Source organism: Amblyomma americanum, chromosome 5 (genome assembly GCF_052857255.1).
Source record: "Amblyomma americanum isolate KBUSLIRL-KWMA chromosome 5, ASM5285725v1, whole genome shotgun sequence".
NCBI classification, from domain to species: domain Eukaryota; kingdom Metazoa; phylum Arthropoda; class Arachnida; order Ixodida; family Ixodidae; genus Amblyomma; species Amblyomma americanum.
Window position 1 is genome coordinate 5,295,318 of NC_135501.1, and position 23,242 is coordinate 5,318,559.

Sequence of the window (23,242 nt, forward strand, 5' to 3'; positions counted from 1 at the left end):
CGGCCAGGTATAAGATTATCTTGTAAGCGGTTGGTTCTTGTGTGGTATGTTTATCGCCTGGGCAGATTGTCAAGTGCCATATTGATCAGATTTGAAGTGCGTTGGGGATCGCTATATATATTTGCCTTGTATTCCTTCCTTTAGTAAAGTTGTAAGTCTGCGTTAGTGTGTGTCTGCCTCCCTTTCGTCCGTGTTCTTGTTGCACAGTTCGTCTTTTTTGCATTATGATCAACCAACTAGCCCGACAAGTCCTGTTGAGGCATTTCTTGAGACGCGTTTAAAAAATAACTGATTATTTTTTTTTATTAGTCCTGTTTGTTTCTTCCTTTGTCCTTTTCTGTTATTCACGCTGTCGATTACTGGCTCTTTGTGGCTTGCTGTGTTAAGATATATGTCTTAACTTTTTTGATATGAAAAAATGTTGACGCCCCTGGCTGTGTGCATGATATGATGTGACAAGGCTCTAAATACTTTCCCTGAAGCGAAAAATAAAACCAGTTGCTAGTAGCGCTCATCCCTTGTGTCGTCGTTCTCTCGCCGTGTCTGTCTTTTTTAGCGCTGACCTGTTTCAAACGAAAATACAAGAAAGCATTTGACTCAGTGGAAACCTCAGCTGTCATACAGGCATTGTGGAATCAGGGAGTAGAAGAACCTTATGTCAAAATGCTAGAAGATATACTATATAGCAAATGCTTATCTACCATAGTCCTCCATAAAGTCAGCAATAAAATTCTAATAAGGAAGGGCGTCAGGCAGGGAGACATGATCTCGCCAATGCTATTCGCCGCCTGCTTACAGGCGGTATTCCGAGGCCTGAATTAGGAACAGTTGGAGATAAGCGTTAATGGAGAATACCTAAATAGTCTGCGATTTGGTGATGACATTGCCTTGCTCAGTCACTCAGGAGATTAACTGCAAATCATGATTGATGAGTTAGACAGACAGAGCAGAACGGTGGTTCTAAATATTAACATGCAGAAAAACCAAAGTAATTTTCAACAGTCTAGCAAGCGAACAGCAGTTCACAATTGGCAGCGAGGTGCTGGAAGTGGTCTACTTAGGGCGGGTAGTGATAGCTGACCCGAATCATGAGAGGGAAATAACTAGAAGGATAAGAATGGTGTGGAGCGCATATGGCAGGTTCTCTCAGATCATGAATGACACTTTACCAACATCCCTGAAGAGAAAAGTGTACAACAGCTGTATCTTACCGGTACCCACCTACGGGGCAGAAAGGTGGAGGCTAACGAAAAGGGTTCAACCGCAGCGAGCCATGGAAAGAAAAATTATAGGTGTAACGTTAGGAGACCGGAAGTGGGCAGAGTGGGTGAGGGAACAAATGCGTGTTAATGACATCCTAGTCGAAATCAAGAGGAAGAAATAGGCTTGGGTAGGGCATGTAATGCAAAGGCAAGATAACCGCTGGTCCTTAAGTGTAACGTAGTGGATTCCAAGAGATGGCAAGCGTAGCAGGGGGCGGCAGAAGGTTAGGTGGGCAGACGAGATTAGAAAGTTTGCAGGCATAGGGTGGATGCAGCTGGCAAAGAACAGAGTTAATCGGAGAGACATGGGAGAAGCCTTTGCCCTGCAGTGGATGTAGTCAGGCTGATGATGATGAACTGTACTGTTGGTTGAGTGGTTTAATAAGACATCAGGAAATGAAGCTGCTCTGATTGCACTGACAGTTCGAATCCTGCTCGGGGCTTTGTGTGTGGTAGAAGCTTTCTTCATGGATATCGTTTGGATGGAAAATTTTGCTTCAGAAAGGTTTGGTTTCATGTTCAGCCACAGGTTCGCCACACTTTTTGGGCAGTGTTTGCTGAGCATGGGAGCATCTCATGCTTAAAAATCAGGGAGGCACCTAATCACTGATTATGTTTCATAATGCGGTAACATAAGCAGGCACTAGAGGGCTCTTGTGTGTTCTTCTGCCCATGCTGCACACAGATTTCAGATAGATGGGGGGGTGGGGGGGTACAGCTGGGAGATGGCATGTCACGTGAACTTTTGATGTCTTATTTTCTTGACCAATCAGCAGATTTCAGTGCAATAGAATTAGCATGGAAAAAAAAAATGGTGATGATGTGGTTTGTCATTTAAAAAGCCTGGCATTCTGGTCTTTCATAAAAATCATGGGGCTCTTAATCACTGATTATGTATGATAATGCGATAGGATGTGCTAGCTTCTCCTCCCCATGCTATGCACGGTTGGCGGGTGGAGCTGGGGGAGAGGACAGTTGGCAGATCATGTGACCTGATAATGTCATAACTGTCTCAACCAATCAGTAAAATTTTTGACAGACCACAGCGCCGAGGCTTTTCCGTGATGAGGCTTCAAATACTGTCGCATTAAGAACTAGCTTCCGAGGCACTGATTCTGCCACTTGCCGGTCATCTGCTGAAGGAGGTGAAACAACACTTTTCAGGAGTATGCCGCGTGCCAACAGCCTTCAGAACCACAATGTGCTGCTGGCATCTAATAATTTGATACTTAGGCATATAATCTTTGTTTTACTTGGTTGTGTAATTTCTATATTGTCAACCTCATTTGGCTTCTTAACTTGCCCCTGTTCTCCCTCACCCTATCCCCTCTTTTCTTTGTCCACCCAACTCCCCTGTGTAATGCCCACCAGGCCAAGAGAGTAACTGAAATAAATTAATAAATATGCAGAATTTGCCACTCTCGACATTACATGCATAGATCCCTGGGAGTCCTCGCATTGCTCCTAGCGTGTCCTAGGCTGCAGCGATTAAGCGATGCGATGGCAGGGTGCTCTTCCCAGGCAATCTGTGTTCACAATGTAGAGGGCGGGTTCCCAGAAGTTGGTCATGTGACCCAGGTGGCTTTTCCAGCTGTTTTTCGCTCACAATGCAAACGACGATGCCGCATTTTCTACACACCAGGAGCCTTAACGCTGTCGTGTTAAAATAACAATTTCTCGCAATCTTTGAAAGTTTCTCATAATGTGGCAGACAGACCTACAGCTTGACCTGTCGTGCCTAAGGGTGTGTGTGTGTGTGTGTGTGTGTGTTTGCGCGCACTCACCTGCTGTCCTAGTCACTTGATGCTACGCCATTATTCCCTTAAGCATGTCTGACCAACTTGCCCAATCTTCTTGACCTGTCGTGCTTTCACCCATGCAGTCTGGAGCGGCTGGAGCTCAAGCAGTGGACACTGCGTAACAGCCTCGCTGACACACTGCCCCACATGACCTTACTGCGGCATCTTCTGCTATGTCCTGTGAATGGTGACCTGGTAGGTGCCCTGTTTGAGGCAGCAATAGGTTGCAATGGGACAAGGCTTTGACACCAGAAGGCTTTTTTGCATGCTCAACTTCAAGAATAACTTGCATGCTAGCTCGTCGCCTGATTGGCCTCCACCATTTAGGGCCCTATGATGCTTTCGCAGGCATGCTGTACACCATGCCAACCTCGTAGTCGACAAGTAATCTGGTGGGCCTGATTTTTCACGCTGACGTTCTCCTGGCATCATTACTAAGCGTCACATGTACGCCAACTTTTCCAGGACTGAAAAAACAACCTGGACACCTCACTTGCCACCCAGCTTGTTGAGGCAGTGCGACACCTGATGCCAATAGGGCAGGCCATTGTTGCAAACATGTATTTTCTTTCATCATATGCTTCACCTCATGAATCTGGCTTTCCACCATTGAGGCCACAAAAAAATTTGACTAGGAAACCGGCCTTCTGCAACTGTCTTAGTTGGGAATCAACGCTCTCACGGACACATGACTTTGCAAGAGCAGGGCAGATGCAGTTCTTAGCTGTAGCTGCTTTTACGAGCTTTGAATGGTAGTGAAGAACCTGTTTTACCGAGGCTTCTACTGCCAGCATCATCATCATCAGCCTGACTACGCCATTGCAGGGCAAAGGCCTCTCCCATGCGTCTCCAATCAACCCTGTCCTTTGCCAGCTGCACCCACCCTATGCCTGCAAACTTCTTAATCTCATATGCGCGCACATTTCTTCAAAAATAATCCACACATCAACGTACTGGATGCAGCCTTCCTGCAGCAGTTCATGCGTGAACTTTGTGCCAAAGGCATTACAGGGAAAAATATCTAAATACTGCCCACCTCTACCCTGAGCATCATAGCTGAAGACATTCTGCACGCCAGGGGTGCTTGTATACACCTGTCAATAGTAGCTAAAGATATGCATTATTTTATCATTTTTCATCCAAAAACGAGGAGGTGCATGGGCTCGTGCCTAGCACTGTTTTTAAGATATTAGCTACTAGCATATAGACCCTGACGGAAAAGGAATAGCACCGTTATTTCTTTTTCATCTACATATACCATCCAGCTTGTATTATGCCTCTTCTCTATAGACCCTATTCACGCTCAGATTTGGTGGCCGCCAGGAGGCTCCTGCATGGCAACCCCCATCTACCATACTGTAGCGAGCTTGAAGCTCGAAGGTCCAAGTGAGGGGTGCCCAAAAGATCTCACTGCACGAAGGGAGGGGGAGCACACCCCATTGGCGCATCGAAGGCTGCTGACAAAAGTCTCCTCCGCCATGCCTTGGAGCCATTATCGGGGATTTGCCAAACAGGACATTTGTCTGGCTTCGTGTTCTGTCCGTGTCGGCCTCCATGTTTCTTGTCTGTTGTTCTTTTCGTGCTGGTTCTTCTGAGATCATGGCTCCTGTGGCCACAATGCAATGCAACCGCCATGTTGTTGCGCACCTAGGTTGCCTGCATAGGTGCGCTCTACAGTGACGTCACGTGAATAAACTCTGTACAAGCATCTTTTCACAACACTAGAGTGCAGAATGTCTTTATCTATGTAGACGACTCAGCAAGTTGGTAAACATTCGTTGTGAATAACACAAGCACTACAGACACGGACACAAAGGGGGAACAAAGCGCTTACTCGCAACTGAAGGGTTTATTAAGAAGCTTCACACACGCAGCCCACCAACCCAGAGAACTCACTTGTTAACCAATGCGCGGGAAACTGTTACCTTGCATTCATTATCCATGTACCTAAAAAATCTATCTTTCGGAAAGGCTGACCGATGGATTGCTAACATACGAAGTCCCATATTTTGATATGAAAAACGCTTTCACTATCTCCCTATCTCTATCTCGGTGACAGAACCTAAGGCTCGTTCTCGAAAGTAACAGAGAGCATTCAGTTTTTCTCTTTTTGTTGTTGCAGTTTCAACAATGCGCCACTAAATTGCTTGACCTAACAAGGCCATGTCTCATAAGCTGCACATTCAGACACCATCCACTGTGTCGTACATATCTTATACCGTGTGACAAAGGAATGCTGTATACTACTCCTAGCCTGCAATCAACATACAGTGAAATGTGCTTGACACTACAACTCCCGCTTCTTACTGCGCCACGCTTTGACTTCATTTCAATCAGTGGGCCCTGGGTTGGTGAGGCGTGCATGTAATGAACGTCCTTATTGAACGTCCCTTCAGTTGCGTGAAAGGACTGTGTTCTCCCTTCGTGTCTGTGTTTGTAGCGCTTGTGTTATTCATGAATGAATGTTGCTCAGGACAGAGGTGTTGCCATGGATAGTGTTTAGACACTTTTTCCTGTAACGCCTTTGGCATAAAGTTCACGCACGAACTGCCGCAGGAAGGCCACATCCAGTGCCTTAGTGTGCGCCTTATCTTTGAAGAAACAATCATGTGCTGGCAGTACAAGCCTCGGTCGAAAAAACAAATTCTTAACTACCACTTGGCTCATTCAAAGCTTGTAAGAACAGCTGTAGCAAAGAAATGCATAGGCTCTTCTCTGGCTCCCAGTTTCCCAAGAGAAATTTTGGCCTCAGTGGTGGAAAGCCAGATTCATGAGATGACACAGGCAGGAAAAAAAATGCCAATGTGGAAGACTGGGCGAGTTGGTAGGTAGTCATTCTAGAAAACAGCGCGCACAGGACAGGGACCAAGAGAAGAACCGACGACACGAGTGCTCGTGTCGTTGGTTCTTCTCTTGGTCCCTGTCCTGTGTGCGCTGTTTTCTAGAATGACTAGAAGGAAAAAAAAACACATGTTTGCTGCAATGACCTGTCGTAGTGGCATCACGTGTCACACTGCCTCACCAAGTTGGGTGGCAAGTGAGGTGTCCAGGTTGCTTGTTCAGCCCCTGGAAAGTTGGCGTGCATGTGGCATTCAGTGAATGAAGACGAGGTTGCAAAATCAGGCACACCTTCTCGAAGCCTTCTGTATTTATAATGAAAAAGATGAACGCATCAGCGATTCTTCCTTTGCACACCAGAAAAAGAGATAGGTTGTCTGAAGGCCAACTTGTCCATCACGTCAGCCACATAACTATGCAGATAGAAAAAAATGAACATGAGCGGTCGGAAACATAAGCTTTTTTTGTTTTTGATTTTTGAATGATTATTATCCTGTTCCTGACATGTACTCGGGCGCTAGGGGTCACCACCGCCGTGTAAAGTATACTATAAGAGCCTAATTTTGTGGACTACCATCCTGTTCCAGCCTCCGTGGTGTGGTGTCTACTCTCCCTCTGCCTGCGCATTTTATTTGCGCTGCAAAAATGAGTCCCAGTGTTGCAAACCACTTACTAGCCTCTGATGAGCTGCGAGAAGAAGCCAGCTTTTTTAGGCCTTTGGTTTTTGAGGCGAAGTGCAGTGAGAAAGGGAAGGAAAGGGGCCAGCGGTCACAGCATTTGGCAGAAAGAAGGTTTGGCAGCACTGAGTGCATGGTTGTGCCCCGCTTGATTATGTCACGTGCGTTTCTCAACTATTGGCTCCTAAATGTTGTGGAAGGCAGTGCTATGTTCACGCAGAGCTTTGGTTTTTCATATGCAGGCTTCGAAAACAAATCGGAATGTGCTTCGGTCATGCCTCGCTGCCGGAGCCACCCTGAAGCAGATCACATGGGTGGTGAGCTGCAAGTCGTCAACATCACCACAAGGAGTGTTTGACCTCAACCTGGCATTTGAGCCTGGAAATCTGTGCGACTGCCCGTCAATCATTGCTGCTTCCAACCCTGCAGATGTGCCTGTTTCCACCCCGGGTGGTTCCCTGAGGAATGCAGACATCAGCCCTGAGGCTCAGGAGGTTGCGAGTGGCCATTTGCAGTGCTGTGCGTTTGCAAAAAAGTTTCGACACATGTGGAAACCAAGTCTGCACCTAGCGTGGTACATGACAGTGCGGCAGGTCTGTCAGGGGCTCAAGCGTTGCCTGGGACCTCATACAGCTGTCTGTTTTTGTGCTCAAGTTGAGCAGTGAATCAACTAAGTTTTGTTTCAACCAATCTCTTGGTTTGTTTATTTTTATGAAGAATAAGAAAGCAGTGCATCTGACTACTTTGTTTCGCATGGCATGTTGACACAACTGTGCAAATGCAAAAAATAAATGAATTATTACTGTGCACTGCCTACTTGTTTTTTTTATGCATGCAGTTTTATTGCTTATATGCTGCTGCAAACCAAGTCTTTTATTGGTCAATGTGTTTACTGGAGCCCCTAAGGTGGAGTAGATTTGTAATAAGGGAGTTGACGTCCACCCAAGCGCAGCCATACAAAGGAAAGCTAAACAGCTTTCTCAAAAACTTCACAGTTAAAGAAAAATTTATCCTGGTCTGGGGTTTCAGTATTTCCTTTGTAGCCCTACGGCTGCGCTTGGGTGGATGCGATTGAGTAATTACTCTTATTACAAGGCTTTTGTGCTCAAAATACATGGTGCATTTCAGCTAACATGATCCAAAGCATAATTCCTACGTTAGATGACTATAATGATGTGTGCGGGACTGTGAGAATTTGTAGTTCTTTCGTTTGATGTGTACAATGTCCAAAATATAGCCAGGAGGCTAGTGTTGGGTCAGTGCAGACTATGGTACAAGGGCAAGCGGACATAAAGAGAGCAACGGTTCACAAAAGAATTTCAAATGTAAGGTGCAAAACAGTAATGGTTCACACAGGGTTTCTAATGGTCAAGCGAGAATGTCAAGTGCAATTTTACTTTGTTTTTAAATCATTAGGAATTGTGTTCCAGATTTGGGTGCCATAAATTCGATTAGTCTTTGACCATAAGTGCTATGGCATGGCGAGAGGCTAAAATTGCAGTTGGCTGCAGCTCTCGTGGCTTTGGTGGGATGTCTGAAGCGGTCTAAGGGAAGTGCGTCATTACAATACTATGCAATTGTGCTCACTTATAGCGGCCACAGTTATATCAAACGCCCCCCTTATTATGAACGAGGGCAATGTGATATTTATTGTTCACTTGTGGGGTGCCACTGCGTGGGTAAATAAAAGGCACGCATGACTGGACTAGTCAGTGCGTTGTATGGCTCCGACTAGCATGTTGTTCCTTACCCTCAGCCGGGAAATGTTCCAGGTCCGGATTATCACAGCTGGCGATGAGCAATAAACGGTGGACGCGTCCGCCGTATCTGTCCCCCCTATCAGCCATGCCTGCTGTCAGGAAGGTAGACGCGGGTACGTCGGATTGGTCTGAGTAAGTGCAAGGAGAGAGGACACCTGACAAGAGTATGCAGCACTTCACAGACTAGCCGCCGCGGTGGTGGCTGCTGACCCGAAAAATTTGGGTTCGATCCCGGCTGCGACGGTCGAATTTTGATGGAGGAAAAATTCTAGAGGCCCGTGTACTGTGCAATGTCAGTGCACGTTAAAGAGCCCCAGGTAGTCGAAATTTCCGGGAGCCCTCCACTACGGCATCCCTCATAGCCTGAGCTGCTTTGGGACATTAAACCCCCATAAACCATAAAAAACTTCACAGACTGAAAAAGCGAGGTTCTAGATTGGACCGAGACCTGTCCACAACCTGGACGACGAACCAGCAGCACCGGATTACAGGCCGGGGAAGGAAAGGGCGTACGACCTATAAACGCTTCAAGCAGCTGGGCCAGAGCCAATACATGTTGATGTTCCCGTCAACGGGCTGACATTGAACATGGTTGGATACTGGTGGCAGTGTGTCAACTATCAGCGAAAGGAAGTTTATGAAGCTGTTTCATTTGGTGACACTGGAGCCATCGGAGGTTCAGGTCAGAGGATTGTTTACCTTCACAAAGACAGTGATGGGCAAGTTCGCGGCTATCGTGACGCTTGGCGAGAGAACGAGTGTGTGCTACCTTTGTTCGTCATGAAGGGCCCGTGTCCTGCGCTGCTTGGAAGAAGGTTGATGAAGACATTTCAGCTAAGAATCAATTGACAAACCAGAAACAATGTGGTGACGCCCATGGGAGAAGCACTGAGCCACTTTCACAAAGTATTTTGGAGAGACTGGGCACCTTTTACGGCGTGACTGTCCAGATTACCGTGCAAAAGGGTGCTAAGCAAAAATTTTTCAAGCCGCATTCGCACTACAAGACAGAGTTGCCAAGGAGCTTCAGAGGATAGAGCGTGAGGGAATCGTCGGACCTGTGAAGACGTTTAAATGGGCTGTGCCCATCATTCCCCTTAGTAAAACGGGATGGCCATGTTCGCCTGTACAGCGACTTCAAGATGACAGTCAACCCCGTGATGGTGCTGGAGTCGTACCCAATCCCTCACATCAAGGAGCTGTTTGCAAGGCTGACGGGGGGAGCCAAGTTAACAAAACTCGACCTGAGAGATGTGTGCCAGCAGGCCAAGCTGCACAAGGGCTCTCAAGTTTGTTACCATCAACACCCCAAAGGCTTGTACCAGTTCACTAAAACTTCCTGTTGGGCGAGTTGGTTGTTCATCTCGATCTAGAAATGTTCTTTTGCGCAAATAAAACGACACACGAGAAAGGCGCCACACACACACACAAGCGCAAATTGCGCTTGTGTGTGTGTGTCGCCTTTCTCGTGTGTCGTTTTATTTGCGCAAAAGTACATTTCTGTACCAGTTCACCCGACTTCCATTTGGGATGTCGTTAGCCCCAGCTTTGTTTCAATGTGAGGTGGAGAACATTCTACACAGTGTTCACCATTCACAGTACAGTTTGACGATATATTGGTGACCGGTGACAGCGTCCATTCGGCTAATGCGTGCTGAGTCCTGGAGCGACTGAGGAGAGCCGTGCTGTGTCATTAGTTTTCTAAATGTGAGCTCTTGGTACCTAAAGTGGAGTACATGGGGCACGTCATCAGCGCAGCTGGCCTTCAACCACATCCAACCAAGACCGCAGCCGTGCTGGCAGCACCAGTGCCTCGGGACGTGTAGGAGCTACTTGGGATTCATCAACTTTCACAGACAGTTATTGCCAAACTTGTCTGGTGTGTTGCATCCCTGAACCGCTTGCTGGTAGCAAGGGCCCAGTGGTGCTGGATGACTGAGGAGGAGCAAGCATTCTGGAAAAGCAGAGTTGCTCACGTCGTCTAGAGTTTTAGCACATTTCAACCCTGCAACGCCACTTGTGCTGCTCACGGATGCCTCTCTTTATGGGCTTGGCGCAGTCTTCACACAGCCCGAGTCGTCGGGGGAGGAGCATCCCATTACTTGTGCATCTCGAAGTCTGGTAGCTACAGAAAGGAATTACAGCCAGTTGGACAAAGAAGCATTAGCCCCCATGTCTGAAATCACACAGTAGTTGTGGGGCCGACTGTTCGAAGTCATCACTGACTACCAACCACTACTGGGTTTGCTCGCAGCAGACAAGCCTGTCCTGAGTCTTGCTCTCCTAGGGTGCTGCGATGGGATGTGCCATTTTCTGGGTACCGATATACACTGAGCTACCAGTCTGGTATCCACATCACACATGCAGACGGACTGACTCATCTGCCACTTCCCACAACAGACTTTCCCGTGGAGTGCCCTACTGATGTTTTCATGCTGGCAGAAGTATACTCGCTGTTGCTGTCGTCAGGTGCTGTCCAGCGCTGGATTAGGGCGGGGGGGGGGGCTAAGGGGGCTGCAGCCCAGGGCCTCACATCGGACAGTATGAGAAGGGGGCCCATCTATTCTAACCTGCTTAGTATACATAGTTTTCATGTGTTATCACGCCAGCCACTTCCGCCGGAGGTCTGCCATTGCCAGGTACTGAAGATAGCTGGGCTCGCGGCGCCTGCCCGTTCATATTTGAACAGCGCAATAAAACAACGGGACACAACGAAGAAAGGACACCACAAGCGCTGACTCGCAACTAGGTTTTTAATTCACGTCCAAGCATCTTAAATACTAAGAACGCCAAACACAAACAAGAAAGAAAAAACCCAAAAGAAAAACGACACAAAGCTGCTAGTCATGCCCACAAAGGTGACAATCAGCACGAGCGCGAGACTACACATCTTGGCCGGATAAAAACATCATCTCTTTATCAGTTAGTGTGACAGAAGGATCACTAATGCAGCTATCAGGTTCCAAGCGGATGTGAAAAGCCTCCAAAATTTCCCGCGTTAGGCTGTCATGTTTTCCTAGGATGACGGTGTTAGACAACAGAGGGGTGCAAGTACCTTCTCTCCAGTGGCGGGCAAGGTTACAAGAAGACCCATTATCTCGGGACCTGTGGTGCTCACTAAGACGAGCGTTGATGCAACGTCCTGTCTGGCCAATATAACTCAACCCGCAAGTGCACGGAATCCTGTAGACAACCCCCACATTACAGGGCACAAAAGGGCTCTTATGGTTGGTCTGACAACCCCCAGTCTTTTTCTTCGCGGTTGTTGCCTTAGCCTTCTCTTCCACCTGCCTGCAAACACCTCTAAGTTTTTCAGCGCCTAAAAAACACCGCGCCAGTGACGATGCGCTCACAACCGTTCGTTTTCCAGACTGCAGTCACATGGACCGTTTGCGGTGGGTTTCTTGGTTCCTGCCAGCTCACATCAGGGGTTTCAAACCCGCCATGGCCTGCCTTGGATCCTCTGCCGATGCATCTGATTCGAGCCGGCTCATCAATCTGGCAACCTACCTCGACGATGACCAAAGCAAACACCATGACACGCAAACGCGCATCAGGGGCTTCGCCATTTGCGCATGACACCGCGCCAGCGACGATGCGCTCACACCCATTCGTTTTCCAGGCTGCAGTCACAGGGGCCGTTTGCGGTGGGTTTCTTGGTTCCTGCCAGCTCACATCAGGGGTTTCAATCCCGCCATGGCCTGCCTTGGGTCCTCTGCCGCTCCATCTGGTTCGAGCCGGCTCAACAATCTGGCAACCTGCCTCGACGATGACCGAAGCAAACACCATGACACATAAACGCGCATCAGGGGCTTCGCCATTTGGGCATGACACCGCGCCAGTGACGATGCGCTCACACCCATTCGTTTTCCAGGCTGCAGTCACAGGGGCCGTTTGCGGTAGGTTTCTTGGTTCCTGCCAGCTCGCATCAGGGGTTTCAATCCCGCCATGGCCTGCCTTAGATCCTCTGCCGCTGCATCTAGTTCAAGCCGGCTCATCCATCTGGCAACCTACCTCGACGATGAGCAAAGCAAACACCATGACACGTAAACGCGCATCAGGGGCTTCGCCATTTGGGCATGACACCGCGCCAGCGACGATGCGCTCACACCGGTTCGTTTTCCAGGCTGCAGTCACAGGGCCGCTTGCGGTGGGTTTCTTGGTTCCTGCCAGCTCACATCAGGGGTTTCAATCCCGCCATGGCCTGCCTTGGGTCCTCTGCCGCTCCATCTGGTTCAAGCCGGCTCAACAATCTGGCAACCTGCCTCGACGATGACCGAAGCAAACACCATGACACATAAACGCCCATCAGGGGCTTCGCCATTTTGGCATGACACTGCGCCAGTGACGATGCGCTCGCACCCGTTCGTTTTCCAGGCTGCAGTCACAGGGGCCGTTTGCGGTCGGTTTCTTGGTTCTTGCCAGCTCACATCAGGGGTTTCAATCCCGCCATGGCCGGCCTTGGATCCTCTGCCGCTGCATCTGGTTCAAGCCGGCTCATCAATCTGGCAACCTACCTCGACGATGACCGAAGCAAACACCATGGCACATAAACGCGCATCAGGGGCTTCGCCATTTGGGCATGACACCGCGCCAGCGACGATGCGCTCACACCCGTTTGTTTTCCACGCTGCAGTCACATGGGCCGTTTGCGGTGGGTTTCTTGGTTCCTGCCAGCTCACATCAGGGGTTTCAATCCCGCCATGGCCTGCCTTGGATCCTCTGCCGCTGCATCTGGTTCAAGCCGACTCATCAATCTGGCAACCTACCTCGACGATGACCTAAGCAAACAGCATGACACATAAACGCGCATCAGGGGCTTCGCCATTTGGGCATGACACCGCGCCAGCGACGATGCGCTCACACCCATTCGTTTTCCACGCTGCAGTCACATGGGCCGTTTGCGGTGGGTTTCTTGGTTCCTGCCAGCTCACATCAGGGGTTTCAATCCGGCCATGGCCTGCCTTGGATCCTTTGCCGCTGCATCTGTTTCAAGCCGACTCATCAATCTGGCAACCTACCTCGACGATGACCTAAGCAAACACCATGACACATAAACGCGCATCAGGGGCTTCGCCATTTGGGCATGACACCGCGCCAGCGACGATGCGCTCACACCCGTTCGTTTTCCACGTTGCAGTCACATGGGCCGTTTGCGGTGGGTTTCTTGGTTCCTGCCAGCTCACATCAGGGGTTTCAATCCCGCCATTTCCTGCCTTGGATCCTCTGCCGCGGTATCTGGTTCAAGCCGGCTCATCAATCTGGCAACCTACCTCGACGATGACCGAAGCAAACACCATGACACATAAACGCGCATCAGGGGCTTCGCCATTTGGGCATGACACCGCGCCAGCGACGATGCGCTCACACCCGTTCGTTTTCCAGACTGCAGTCACAGGGGCCGTTTGCGGTGGGTTTCTTGGTTCCTGCCAGCTCACATCAGGGGTTTCAAACCCGCCATGGCCTGCCTTGGATCCTCTGCCGATGCATCTGGTTCGAGCCGGCTCATCAATCTGGCAACCTGCATCGACGATGACCGAAACAAACAGCATGACACATAAACGCGCATAAGGGGCTTCGCCATTTGGGCATGACACCGCACCAGCGACGATGCGCTCACAACCGTTCGTTTTCCAGGCTACAGTCAAATGGGCCGTTTGCGGTGGGTTCCTTGGTTCCTGCCAGCTTACATCAGGGGTTTCAATGCCGCCATGGCCTGCCTTGGGTCCTCTGCCGCTCAATCTGGTTCAAGCCAACTCATCGATCTGGCAACCTACCTCGACGATGACCGAAACAAACCATGACACATAAACGCGCATCAGGGGCTTAGCCATTTGGGCATGACACCGCGCCAGCGACGATGCGCCCACAACCGTTCGTTTTCCAGGCCGCAGTCACATGGGCCGTTTGGTGTGGGTTTCTTTGTTCCTGCTAGCTCACATCAGGGGTTTCAATCCCGCCATGGCCTGCCTTGGATCCTCTGCCGCTGCATCTGGTTCAAGCCGGCTCATCAATCTGGCAACCTACCTCGACGATCACCGAAGCAAACACCATGGCACATAAACGTGCATCAGGGGCTTCGCCATTCGGGCATGACATCGCGCCAGCGACGATGCGTTCACAACCGTTCGTTTTCCAGGCTGCAGTCACAAGGGCTGTTTGCGGTGGGTTTCTTGCTTCCTGCAAGCTCACATCAGTGGTTTCAATCCCGCCATGGCCTGCCTTGTGTCCTCTGCCGCTCCATCTGGTTTAAGCCGGCTCATCAATCTGGCAACCTACCTCGACGACGACCGAAGCAAACACCATGACACATAAACGCGCATCAGGGGCTTCGCCATTTGGGCATGACACCGCGCCAGCGACGATGCCCTCACACCCGTTCATTTTCCAGGCTGCAGTCACATGGGCCGTTTGCGGTGGGTTTCTTGGTTCCTGCCAGCTCACATCAGGGGTTTCAATCCCGCCATGGCCTGCCTTAGATCCTCTGCCGCTGCAGCTGGTTCGGGCCGGCTCATCAATCTGGCAATCTACCTCGACGATGACCGAAGCAAACAGCATGGCATATAAACGCGCATCAGGGGCTTCGCGACTTCGGCATGACAGCGCGCCAGCGACGATGCGCTCACGTCCGTTCGTTTTCCATGCTGCAGTCACATGGGCCGTATGCGGTGGGTTTCTTGGTTCCTGCCAGCTCACATCAGGGGTTTCAATCCCGCCATGGCCTGCCTTGGATCCTCTGCCGCTGCATCTGGTTCAAGCCGACTCATCAATCTGGCAGCCTACCTCGACGATGACCTAAGCAAACACCATGACACATAAACGCGCATCAGGGGCTTCGCCATTTGGGCATGACACCGCGCCAGCGACGATGCGCTCACACCCATTCGTTTTCCACGCTGCAGTCACATGGGCCGTTTGCGGTGGGTTTCTTGGTTCCTGCCAGCTCACATCAGGGGTTTCAATCCCGCCATGGCCTGCCTTGGATCCTCTGCCGCTGCATCTGGTTCAAGCCGACTCATCAATCTGGCAACCTACCTCGACGATGACCTAAGCAAACACCATGACACATAAACGCGCATCAGGGGCTTCACCATTTGGGCATGACACCGCGCCAGCGACGATGCGCTCACACCCCTTCGTTTTCCACGCTGCAGTCATATGGGCCGTTTGCGGTGGGTTTCTTGGTTCCTGCCAGCTCCCATCAGGGGTTTCAATCCCGCCATTTCCTGCCTTGGATCCTCTGCCGCGGTATCTGGTTCAAGCCGGCTCATCAATCTGGCAACGTACCTCGACGATGACCGAAGCAAACACCATGACACATAAACGCGCATCAGGGGCTTCGACATTTGGGCATGACACCGCGCCAGCGACGATGCGCTCAAACCCGTTCGTTTTCCAGACTGCAGTCACAGGGGCCGTTTGCGGTGGGTTTCTTGGTTCCTGCCAGCTCACATCAGGGGTTTCAAACCCGCCATGGCCTGCCTTGGATCCTCTGCCGATGCATCTGGTTCGAGCCGGCTCATCAATCTGGCAACCTGCATCGACGATGACCGAAGCAAACAGCATGACACATAAACGCGCATAAGGGGCTTCGCCATTTGGGCATGACACCGCGCCAGCGACGATGCGCTCACAACCGTTCGTTTTCCAGGCTACAGTCAAATGGGCCGTTTGCGGTGGGTTCCTTGGTTCCTGCCAGCTTACATCAGGGGTTTCAATGCCGCCATGGCCTGCCTTGGGTCCTCTGCCGCTCACTCTGGTTCAAGCCAACTCATCAATCTGGCAACCTACCTCGACGATGACCGAAACAAACACCATGACACATAAACGCGCATCAGGGGCTTAGCCATTTGGGCATGACACCGCGCCAGCGACGATGCGCCCACAACCGTTCGTTTTCCAGGCTGCAGTCACATGGGCCGTTGGGTGTAGGTTTCTTTGTTCCTGCTAGCTCGCATCAGGGGTTTCAATCCCGCCATGGCCTGCCTTAGATCCTCTGCCGCTGCATCTGGTTCAAGCCGGCTCATCAATCTGGCAACCTACTTCGACGATGACCAAAGCAAACACCATAACACGTAAACGCGCATCAGGGGCTTCGCCATTTGGGCATGACACCGCGCCAGCAACGATGCGCTCACACCCGTTCGTTTTCCACGCTGCAGTCACAGGGGCCGTTTGCGGTGGGTTTCTTGGTTCCTGCCAGCTCACATCAGGGGTTTCATTGCCGCCATGGCCTGCCTTGGGTCCTCTGCCGCTCCATCTGGTTCAAGCCGGTTCATCAATCTGGCAACCTACCTCGACGATGACCGAAGCAAACACCATGCAAACGCGCATCAGGGGCTTAGCCATTTGGGCATGACACCGCGCCAGCGACGATGCGCCCACAACCGTTCGTTTTCCAGACTGCAGTCACATGGACTGTTAGCGAAGGGTTCCTTGGTTCCTGCCAGCTCACATCAGGGCATTCAAACCCGCCATGGCCTGCCTTGGATCCTCTGCCGCTGCATCTGGTTCGATCCGGCTCATCAATCTGGCAACCTGCCTCGACGATGACCGAAGCAAAGAGTATGACACATAAACGCGCATAAGGGGCTTCGCCATTTGGGCATGACACCGCGCCAGCGACGATGCGCTCACAACCGTTCGTTTTCCAGACTGCAGTCACATGGACCGTTTGCGGTGGGTTCCTTGGTTCCTGCGAGCTCACATCAGGGGATTCAAACCCGCCATGGCCTGCCTTGGATCCTCTGCCGATGCATCTGGTTCGAGCCGGCTCATCAATCTGGCAACCTGCCTCGACGATGACCGAAGCAAACACCATGACACGTAAACGCGCATCAGGGGCTTCGCCATTTGGGCATGACACCGCTCCAGCGACGATGCGCTCACACCCGTTCGTTTTCCAGGCTGCAGTCACAGGGGCCGTTTGCGGTGGGTTTCTTGGTTCCTGCCAGCTCACATCAGGGGTTTCAATCCCGCCATGGCCTGCCTTCGGTCCTCTGCCGCTCCATCTGGTTCAAGCCGGCTCAACAATCTGGCAACCTGCCTCGACGATGACCGAAGCAAACACCATGACACATAAACGCGCATCAGGGGCTTCGCCATTTGGGCATGACACCGCGCCAGTGACGATGCGCTCACACCCATTCGTTTCCAGGCTGCACTCACAGGGACCGTTTGCGGTGGGTTTCTTGGTTCCTGCCAGCTCACATCAGGGGATTCAAACCCGCCATATCCTGCCTTGGATCCTCTGCCGCTGCATCTAGTTAAAGCCGGCTCATCAATCTGGCAACCTGCCTCGACGAGGACCGAAGCAAACAGCATGACACATAAACGCGCATAAGGGGCTTCGCCATTTGGGCATGACACCGCGCCAGCGACGATGCGCTCACAACCGTTCGTTTTCCAGGCTGCAGTCACATGGGCTGTTTGCGGTGGGTTTCTTGGTTCCTGCCAGCTTATATCAGGGGTTTAAATCCCGCCATGGCCTGCCTTGGGTCCTCTGCCGCTCAATCTGGTTCAAGCCAACTCATCGATCTGGCAACCTACCTCGACGATGACCGAAACAAACCATGACACATAAACGCGCATCAGGGGCTTAGCCATTTGGGCATGACACCGCGCCAGCGACGATGCGCCCACAACCGTTCGTTTTCCAGGCCGCAGTCACATGGGCCGTTTGGTGTGGGTTTCTTTGTTCCTGCTAGCTCACATCAGGGGTTTCAATCCCGCCATGGCCTGCCTTGGATCCTCTGCCGCTGCATCTGGTTCAAGCCGGCTCATCAATCTGGCAACCTACCTCGACGATCACCGAAGCAAACACCATGGCACATAAACGTGCATCAGGGGCTTCGCCATTCGGGCATGACATCGCGCCAGCGACGATGCGTTCACAACCGTTCGTTTTCCAGGCTGCAGTCACAAGGGCTGTTTGCGGTGGGTTTCTTGCTTCCTGCAAGCTCACATCAGTGGTTTCAATCCCGCCATGGCCTGCCTTGTGTCCTCTGCCGCTCCATCTGGTTTAAGCCGGCTCATCAATCTGGCAACCTACCTCGACGACGACCGAAGCAAACACCATGACACATAAACGCGCATCAGGGGCTTCGCCATTTGGGCATGACACCGCGCCAGCGACGATGCCCTCACACCCGTTCATTTTCCAGGCTGCAGTCACATGGGCCGTTTGCGGTGGGTTTCTTGGTTCCTGCCAGCTCACATCAGGGGTTTCAATCCCGCCATGGCCTGCCTTAGATCCTCTGCCGCTGCAGCTGGTTCGGGCCGGCTCATCAATCTGGCAATCTACCTCGACGATGACCGAAGCAAACAGCATGGCATATAAACGCGCATCAGGGGCTTCGCGACTTCGGCATGACAGCGCGCCAGCGACGATGCGCTCACGTCCGTTCGTTTTCCATGCTGCAGTCACATGGGCCGTATGCGGTGGGTTTCTTGGTTCCTGCCAGCTCACATCAGGGGTTTCAATCCCGCCATGGCCTGCCTTGGATCCTCTGCCGCTGCATCTGGTTCAAGCCGACTCATCAATCTGGCAGCCTACCTCGACGATGACCTAAGCAAACACCATGACACATAAACGCGCATCAGGGGCTTCGCCATTTGGGCATGACACCGCGCCAGCGACGATGCGCTCACACCCATTCGTTTTCCACGCTGCAGTCACATGGGCCGTTTGCGGTGGGTTTCTTGGTTCCTGCCAGCTCACATCAGGGGTTTCAATCCCGCCATGGCCTGCCTTGGATCCTCTGCCGCTGCATCTGGTTCAAGCCGACTCATCAATCTGGCAACCTACCTCGACGATGACCTAAGCAAACACCATGACACATAAACGCGCATCAGGGGCTTCACCATTTGGGCATGACACCGCGCCAGCGGCGATGCGCTCACACCCCTTCGTTTTCCACGCTGCAGTCATATGGGCCGTTTGCGGTGGGTTTCTTGGTTCCTGCCAGCTCCCATCAGGGGTTTCAATCCCGCCATTTCCTGCCTTGGATCCTCTGCCGCGGTATCTGGTTCAAGCCGGCTCATCAATCTGGCAACGTACCTCGACGATGACCGAAGCAAACACCATGACACATAAACGCGCATCAGGGGCTTCGACATTTGGGCATGACACCGCGCCAGCGACGATGCGCTCACACCCGTTCGTTTTCCAGACTGCAGTCACAGGGGCCGTTTGCGGTGGGTTTCTTGGTTCCTGCCAGCTCACATCAGGGGTTTCAAACCCGCCATGGCCTGCCTTGGATCCTCTGCCGATGCATCTGGTTCGAGCCGGCTCATCAATCTGGCAACCTGCATCGACGATGACCGAAGCAAACAGCATGACACATAAACGCGCATAAGGGGCTTCGCCATTTGGGCATGACACCGCGCCAGCGACGATGCGCTCACAACCGTTCGTTTTCCAGGCTACAGTCAAATGGGCCGTTTGCGGTGGGTTCCTTGGTTCCTGCCAGCTTACATCAGGGGTTTCAATGCCGCCATGGCCTGCCTTGGGTCCTCTGCCGCTCACTCTGGTTCAAGCCAACTCATCAATCTGGCAACCTACCTCGACGATGACCGAAACAAACACCATGACACATAAACGCGCATCAGGGGCTTAGCCATTTGGGCATGACACCGCGCCAGCGACGATGCGCCCACAACCGTTCGTTTTCCAGGCTGCAGTCACATGGGCCGTTGGGTGTAGGTTTCTTTGTTCCTGCTAGCTCGCATCAGGGGTTTCAATCCCGCCATGGCCTGCCTTAGATCCTCTGCCGCTGCATCTGGTTCAAGCCGGCTCATCAATCTGGCAACCTACTTCGACGATGACCAAAGCAAACACCATAACACGTAAACGCGCATCAGGGGCTTCGCCATTTGGGCATGACACCGCGCCAGCAACGATGCGCTCACACCCGTTCGTTTTCCACGCTGCAGTCACAGGGGCCGTTTGCGGTGGGTTTCTTGGTTCCTGCCAGCTCACATCAGGGGTTTCATTGCCGCCATGGCCTGCCTTGGGTCCTCTGCCGCTCCATCTGGTTCAAGCCGGTTCATCAATCTGGCAACCTACCTCGACGATGACCGAAGCAAACACCATGCAAACGCGCATCAGGGGCTTAGCCATTTGGGCATGACACCGCGCCAGCGACGATGCGCCCACAACCGTTCGTTTTCCAGACTGCAGTCACATGGACTGTTTGCGGTGGGTTCCTTGGTTCCTGCCAGCTCACATCAGGGCATTCAAACCCGCCATGGCCTGCCTTGGATCCTCTGCCGCTGCATCTGGTTCGATCCGGCTCATCAATCTGGCAACCTGCCTCGACGATGACCGAAGCAAAGAGTATGACACATAAACGCGCATAAGGGGCTTCGCCATTTGGGCATGACACCGCGCCAGCGACGATGCGCTCACAACCGTTCGTTTTCCAGACTGCAGTCACATGGACCGTTTGCGGTGGGTTCCTTGGTTCCTGCGAGCTCACATCAGGGGATTCAAACCCGCCATGGCCTGCCTTGGATCCTCTGCCGATGCATCTGGTTCGAGCCGGCTCATCAATCTGGCAACCTGCCTCGACGATGACCGAAGCAAAGAGCATGACACATAAACGCGCATAAGGGGCTTCGCCATTTGGGCATGACACCGCGCCAGCGACGATGCGCTCACAACTGTTCGTTTTCCAAGCTGCAGTCACATGGACATTTTGCGGTGGGTTCCTTGGTTCCTGCCAGCACAAATATGGGGATTCAAACCCGCCATGGCCTGCCTTGGATCCTCTGCCGATGCATCTGGTTCGAGCCGGCTCATCAATCTGGCAACCTGCCTCGACGATGACCGAAGCAAACAGCATGACACATAAACGCGCATAAGGGGCTTCGCCATTTGGGCATGACACCGCACCAGCGACGATGCGCTCACAACCGTTCGTTTTCCAGGCTGCAGTCACATGGGCAGTTTGCGGTGGGTTTCTTGGTTCCTGCCAGCTCACATCAGGGGTTTCAATCTCGCCATGGCCTGCCTTGGATCCTCTGCCGCGGTATCTGGTTCAAGCCGGCTCATCAATCTGGCAACCTACCTCGACAATGACCGAAGCAAACACATGACACATAAACGCTCATCAGGGGCTTCGCCATTTGGGCATGACACCGCGCCAGCGACGATGCGCTCACACCCGTTCGTTTTCCACGCTGCAGTCACAGGGGCCGTTTGCGGTGGGTTTCTTGGTTCCTGCCAGCTCACATCAGGGGTTTCAATGCCGCCATGGCCTGCCTTGGGTCCTCTGCCGCTCCATCTGGTTCGAGCCGGCTCAACAATCTGGCAACCTGCCTCGACGATGACCGAAGCAAACACCGTGACACATAAACGCGCATCAGGGGCTTCGCCATTTGGGCATGACACCGCGCCAGTGACGATGCGCTCACACCCATTCGTTTTCCAGGCTGCAGTCACAGGGGCCGTTTGCGGTGGGTTTCTTGGTTCCTGCCAGCTCACATCAGGGGTTTCAATCCCGCCATGGCCTGCCTTGGATCCTCTGCCGCTGCATCTGGTTCAAGCCGGTTCATCAATCTGGCAACCTACCTCGACGATGACCGAAGCAAACACCATGCAAACGCGCATCAGGGGCTTAGCCATTTGGGCATGACACCGCGCCAGCGACGATGCGCCCACAACCGTTCGTTTTCCAGACTGCAGTCACATGGACTGTTTGCGGTGGGTTCCTTGGTTCCTGCCAGCTCACATCAGGGCATTCAAACCCGCCATGGCCTGCCTTGGATCCTCTGCCGATGCATCTGGTTCGATCCGGCTCATCAATCTGGCAACCTGCCTCGACGATGACCGAAGCAAAGAGTATGACACATAAACGCGCATAAGGGGCTTCGCCATTTGGGCATGACACCGCGCCAGCGACGATGCGCTCACAACCGTTCGTTTTCCAGACTGCAGTCACATGGACCGTTTGCGGTGGGTTCCTTGGTTCCTGCGAGCTCACATCAGGGGATTCAAACCCGCCATGGCCTGCCTTGGATCCTCTGCCGATGCATCTGGTTCGAGCCGGCTCATCAATCTGGCAACCTGCCTCGACGATGACCGAAGCAAAGAGCATGACACATAAACGCGCATAAGGGGCTTCGCCATTTGGGCATGACACCGCGCCAGCGACGATGCGCTCACAACCGTTCGTTTTCCAGGCTACAGTCACATGGGCCGTATGCGGTAGGTTTCTTGGTTCCTGCCAGCTCGCATCAGGGGTTTCAATCCCGCCATTTCCTGCCTTGGATCCTCTGCCGCGGTATCTGGTTCAAGCCGGCTCATCAATCTGGCAACCTACCTCGATGATGACCGAAGCAAACACCATGACACATAAACGCGCATCAGGGGCTTCGCCATTTGGGCATGACACCGCGCCAGCGACGATGCGCTCACACCCGTTCGTTTTCTAGACTGGAGTCACAGGGGCCGTTTGCGGTGGGTTTCTTGGTTCCTGCCAGCTCACATCAGGGGTTTCAAACCCGCCATGGCCTGCCTTGGATCCTCTGCCGACGCATCTGGTTCGAGCCGGCTCATCAATCTGGCAACCTGCCTCGACGATGACCGAAGCAAACACCATGACACATAAACGCGCATCAGGGGCTTCGCCATTTGGGCATGACACCGCGGCAGTGACGATGCGCTCACACCCGTTCGTTTTCCAGGCTGCAGTCACAGGGGCCGTTTGCGGTAGGTTTCTTGGTTCCTGCCAGCTCACATCAGGGGTTTCAATCCCGCCATGGCCTGCCTTGTCTCCTCTGCCGCTGCATCTGGTTCAAGCCGGTTCATCAATCTGGAAATCTACCTCGACGATGACCGAAGCAAACACCATGCAAACGCGCATCAGGGGCTTCGCCATTTGGGCATGACACCGCGCCAGTGA

The 23,242-nt window shown here is 52.3% G+C and overlaps 1 protein-coding gene across 24 annotated transcripts in view; it reads left to right on the plus strand.

Moving 5' to 3' along the window:
• The window catches only part of LOC144132256 (uncharacterized), a 317,492-nt gene extending 310,109 nt beyond the window's left edge, over positions 1–7,383 (plus strand). For all 24 annotated transcript variants that reach the window (XM_077664514.1, XM_077664518.1, XM_077664524.1 and 21 more), the window contains 2 exons: positions 3,145–3,256; positions 6,819–7,383. In XM_077664514.1, the coding sequence (XP_077520640.1) occupies positions 3,145–3,256; positions 6,819–7,241 (535 nt within the window). In that variant the 3' untranslated portion in view covers positions 7,242–7,383. The remainder of the gene's footprint in view (positions 1–3,144; positions 3,257–6,818) is intronic.
• Positions 7,384–23,242: the final 15,859 nt, after the last annotated feature.